This window comes from Aptenodytes forsteri, unplaced genomic scaffold (genome assembly GCF_000699145.1).
Source record: "Aptenodytes forsteri isolate BGI_AS27 unplaced genomic scaffold, ASM69914v1 Scaffold321, whole genome shotgun sequence".
NCBI lineage: Eukaryota > Metazoa > Chordata > Aves > Sphenisciformes > Spheniscidae > Aptenodytes > Aptenodytes forsteri.
This window is the reverse complement of record NW_008795030.1, coordinates 355,819-360,945: the sequence shown is the minus strand read 5'-3', so window position 1 is coordinate 360,945 and position 5,127 is coordinate 355,819. Positions and strand designations below refer to the sequence as shown.

The following is a 5,127-nucleotide window of genomic DNA, read 5'->3' as shown; positions in this document are numbered from 1 at the left end:
CGCCGCCCCGCCGCCGTTGGGCTCCCCCTTGAAGGCGTTGCTCAGGGCTTCGTCCTTGCTGTTCTGCAGCACCGAGACCCATCTGGGCAGGGGGGGAGCCCAGGTCAGGAGGAGGAGGAGGAGGAGGAGGAGGAGGATCCAGCACCGCAAGGAGTGGGGACGGGCTGCGGCACTTACACAACGCACTCCTGCTCGTCCTCCGCTTGGAAGTGATACGTCCTGTTGTCTGCAGGGATGGGGAGAGGGGGGAGAACGTGAGTGGGGGGGATTCAGGGATGCCCAAGACCGCAGGAAGGGGCTGAAAGTACTCCAAAGGGGCTACTTTAAAACCAAATAAAATCACTGCACGCCACTCATCCATCACCCAAGCCCTGTCGCGACCTCTTTTTGTCTTGAGCTTGCTAGATCTCCTTGGAGAAGTCAGTCCTTCCTCCGTAAAGGCAGCCAGGGAGATGCCCAGAGCCGGATTAAAAGGGCAAAGGGTGCCCAGGTGTCGTGGCAGGGCTGGCGGAGGGCCAGCCGGCCGCTGGGAAAACCCGCTCGGGATGCTCTCCTCCAAAAAGGGAGTTCCCATCCGCAGCTTGGCCACCTCCGGGTCAAACACACCCACCCCAGCCACGGCATCCCGCTCCCGGCACTCACGCGTCACCAGGTCGAAGCATTTCTTCTCCTCGGCGTGGGGCCGCACTTGGCAGGTGAGGAGGTTCAGCTTGACGGGGGGACGGTTTATCTGCAGGGTGTGAGGACAAGAGGCGGGATAAAGGACTGGGGAGGGGCGGGATGTGCATCACCAAGCACGTAGCTCCGATGGCAACTCCGGTGGGACAACCACCACCCCCAGATGGTCCCTCTTGGGATAACCAGGCAAGCGCAGGAGAACTTGGCCCCTTTGCAGGAGAACGGGGCTCGGAGACGTCCCTGAGCCACGTCCTCTGTCCCCGTTGCAGTTCTGGGCCTCCACCGCCAGGGGGCGGCAGCACACCCCGGCCCCTTTGGCCTTGTCTGGACCCTCAACGCCCATCTCGCTGCCCCAGCCAAACCCACCGTCCCCTCCCCTTGACACCTCTCAAACGTGGAGGACCCCACTTAGTACGTCCAGTCCCAGCTCGCGCTAAATTTTAAGCCAGGCAAATTTGTGACCAGTTTGGGCAAAACTAAACGTGAAATCCAACGGACACCGGCACTCAAAGGGTGACCTCAAGGGTCAGGGCTGCAGCCCCCCGCTGCTCCTCACCGTGCTGTGGGAGATGGTCAGACAGCCATACTTCACGCCGCACTTCCTCTTCTGCCATACTTTGCGGATCCTGAGGAGGAGGAAGAGGAGGAGTGAGGACGCGTCGCACAGCCCTGATGGCCCACATCCATCCGCCTCCCAAACCACCCACGGCAGCCCTCGGCGGAGGCCTGACGGCTTTCTGGACGAAGGGTTGTGCTTCCTGTAGCTCACAGCGCACAAAATGTCCCGCTGAGCGGGCTGGCCACGGGCCGTGCTGGCCAACAGCATCACAGATCTGGTAGCCCCAGTTCAGCAAAGCACATAACCACCCGCTCAAAACCTGGTGCCCATCACCCAGAGGTCCACTGAGAAGGTGAAGACCTCCTCTTTGGGGCTCTGAGGATTTTATTTTTCGCCCTAGATGATCCCACCAGGATCCTTTCTCCCTCCACGCCCAAGAAACAAGGAATTTCTTCCTCTCCCGTCAGCCACACAGCTCACAGCTCTTCACTGTGAACTTGACACTGGGCGGCTGTTCCTGGAGACCCACATCCAAGGACACTACACCCACGCAGCACCAGCCGCTGTGCCCAGCCAGCCACCCAGGAGAGCATCACAGGAGAAGCACCCTGGGCATCAGAGCCTACTGGGGGCCTTCACGTAAGAACTGGGCCGATGATGCCAAACCATCGTGGGGGAAGGTCCCCTGCACCACCTCCAAACCTCCTCCTTCCCCAACTGCAGTTGGAGACCCACCAACCCCTGACCGCCAGCTCTCAGGTCTCCCCCCAGCCTGGGGAAAAAAAAATCCCATTCTCCAAGCATTGATGGATGCTTAAGACCAGGCGGGACCGATTGCACCCGAAGACCTGTCTAACAGCGACCAAAAACCTCACCCAAACAGTTCCACCTTGGGATGTCCCCGCTCTGCGGCCTCCCATGAGCACGGCGCTCTCCCAGCTCACAGCAACGCTGGGATGGAGCCGGGAGCTCTCCGGGCAAATAACACTCATCCTCACCCATCGCTCTTCTTGTACAGAAATCCCGACTTCTCCGTCCCATACTGCTTGTTCCCTTGGTGCTGGTGGATGCTGTAGCCGCTGCCAGAGTTCTTCCTGCTCAGGTTTTCCTGAGCTCACCAGGGGAAAAAAAAAGCATTTAAAAAGCAAAGTGAGAGGTGCAGAGGTGGCTGCTGCCCCCAAGTGACCTCGTCCTTATGTGGGCGCAGTGTCCATCGGGGTGCCAGAGACCCCCGTCCTCTCCCAGCCTCCGAGCATCTCCCAGGTCTCCTGCTCTGCTCCCACGGATGTCCCCTTTGGTCCCCAGCTCCCCTTTCCCTGCTGCTCCCCATCCCCAAGCTAACCCCTGGGCACTCACCCCTCCTTAGCACCCAGCACCCTCCTGACCCTCCTTCCCGGCTCTCCCCTGCCCATCCCGGGGTCTCACCTCCTTGCTCTCCAGCTGCAGGATGCTGCGGAGGGAATCGCGGGTCTGCGTGAGCTGCTTCACCTCCTCCTCTTGCGTTTGGTGGAGCTGGAAAGGGGGGCAGCTGCCCTCACTGCTGCGCTGAATGCGGGCGTTCTCAGGGGCTGGCACGGGGCGGGGGGTGGTGGCATCTCGGGGGACACATCCAAGCGATGTTGGATGGCAGGCTGAGGGACTTACCGCGTGGAGGGACACAGCGAGCTTCTCAATGAAGGGGTAGAGGTTCTGGGCAGCCTTCCAGCCGTCTTGGAAGAAACTGGGCATTTATTTAATGTGATTAAGATGCAGATGGGGAGGATGGAGGGAAGGAAAAAAAAAAAAAAAAAAAAAAAGAGGTTTTTTTAGAGAAAACGTGGCAGGAGACCATAGCAACCCCCCTGGGAAGCTGCTCTTGCTTTGTGGTTCCCCTGCTGCTAGGACGTGGAGAGACCCCCACCAAAGGCCAAGCCCAGCCCATGGGGTCTTGGATACCCCAAATATTTGGTATGCAGGATTGGCCTCTTGTTCGATGCAAGCTCATCTCACTGGGGACCAGCCCTGCTGGAAGCCAGATCCTGGGGATCTGGCTGGATCACAGCCCCAGTTGAGGTCATGTTCTTGGCCAACGCGACTGCCCCCTCCCTGCCTCAGTTTCCCCACTCGAGAGCTGCAGGGGATGACACGACACCCACACGCTGCTACTCCAGCCTCATGGAGCAACGGGAAAGGCGAGGGGATGTTAAATCCTTGCTCCAAACACCCTCGTTACGAGCCCCACGGCTAACGGCGGAGCCGCTCGGCTGAACTCATCCCTGGAAATCTATCCAGAAACCAAATCATCGGATATATCCTGCGCCAACCCCCTTCCCCCAGCCCCCACGGACACGTTTACAGCTCCTCAAGCCAACGAAGCACGTGTCAACTCCCCGGATGCAACCGGAGGGCGACGGGCTCTGCCCAACACCTTCACCAACAGCTCTATGGAGCTGGGACGGCAGAAGGTGCCCCCAGACCCTCGTGTGACCTCCCAGGGGCGATGACCGACCCTGGGGGATGAGCCCCCCTGACCCAGGCAAGACCTACTTGTGCTGAGCGTGGAAAAACTTGATGAGGCTCTGCAGAAAATCTGGTCCCTGCTTCATCTGAGACTCGCTGGCTTTCAGCAGGTACTGGAGGAGGAGAAGACACCCAGTTAGGTGACGGAGACGAGGACCGGCTGAAAATATCCCGGAGGAAAGAGCAAGAGCCTGCCCAGCCCTCACCTCCCTTCCCCGTGCGAGGAGGAGGGTTAAAACGCTGGCTGGGTTTCAAGAAGTCGAGTCACGACGTTGGATTTGAAGGCAGCTCGCTGGGGACCACCCTCAGAAAACCTGGCTCTGGAAGTCCTCCAAGCCCTGAAAAGTTCAAGGACCGAGGCAGGCCCCCGGGGTTTCCAGCCGAGCATGCTTCTCCCGCTGCTCATTACTTCTGGAGTTAATAAATAACCAAAACCCAAGGCAGCTCGCGAAGAAAAAAAAAAAAAAAAACAAAAAAAAATAGCCCAAATGTTTTTTAAGACATGACCCCTTTGCTCTCAAAAAATCAGATTGCAAGCAGTGAGCGCCTGCGGCACATCAGCCCTGGAGGTCCGCAGTCCTCACGGAGGTGTCCTGCGGGACGGGGAATTTCAGCTTGATACATCAAACCCATCCGTCAGCTGCAGGAAGAAAAGACCCGGAGCCTTGCTCACCCCGAGCAAAATAGGGGAGGGGGGGTGGTGGAAGAGATTTCCCCCTGCGAGCTCCTCTCCAGGCCGGCACAGCTGCTGGAGGATGGTTTTGAGCAGGAGGCAAGGGGAGGGGAAGGCAGCCCTGAGCTCCGGAGACTTTCCATGGTGGGGAAGCACCATGGCGGGATAGAGCCCCCAGGATGGAGCCTCCCGGTGCCCCAGGCACTCTGGACACCCCTGCCCAGCAAGGGCTCACCTGGACTGGGCTGGGGGGTGGCGTGTTGTTAAATTGCTCCGTGCAAGCTGGAGATGCAAAGCCATCGTGGCATCCAACACAGAGCCCTGGGGTGTCCGGCATCGACCGCACCCCCTGAACAAAGTCCCAGCTGGAAAAGGCCATGCGTGCCCAGCTCCCACGGGACTTCCCTGCCCTGCCACCCACGCCCCAGGGTGCGGGTGGGCGTGGAGAGTCCCGGCCAGCGCTGGCTGAGACCCACGAGCAAAGGGATGCTCCCAGCACCGCCTGGGTCCGGGTCCAGCTGCATCCGTCCACCCCCCGGCACCCAAGGGTGCGAGATGGCCCACGATGGGGAGATGCAACCACCCCACACATCACCCCCGGGGTGAAATCGGACCGTGCCCCCACCCCAGGAAGCAGCAAATACCAGCCACCTATAAACCTACACGCAACACACATCCCAGCCCCGGCCAGCCCCCTAGAAAAGCTGCCCCCCCCCCA

The 5,127-nt window shown here is 59.9% G+C and overlaps 1 protein-coding gene across 1 annotated transcript in view; it reads right to left on the bottom strand.

Annotated features, from left to right (window-relative positions):
* ASAP3 (ArfGAP with SH3 domain, ankyrin repeat and PH domain 3) overlaps positions 1-5,127 on the bottom strand; it is a 15,356-nt gene that overhangs the window by 4,532 nt on the left and 5,697 nt on the right. The window contains exons 6-13 of the mRNA XM_019471236.1: positions 3,764-3,849; positions 2,882-2,957; positions 2,663-2,749; positions 2,236-2,345; positions 1,235-1,304; positions 643-730; positions 178-226; positions 4-82 (exon numbers count right to left, since the gene is read on the bottom strand). Of these exons, the coding sequence (XP_019326781.1) occupies positions 4-82; positions 178-226; positions 643-730; positions 1,235-1,304; positions 2,236-2,345; positions 2,663-2,749; positions 2,882-2,957; positions 3,764-3,849 (645 nt within the window). The remainder of the gene's footprint in view (positions 1-3; positions 83-177; positions 227-642; positions 731-1,234; positions 1,305-2,235; positions 2,346-2,662; positions 2,750-2,881; positions 2,958-3,763; positions 3,850-5,127) is intronic.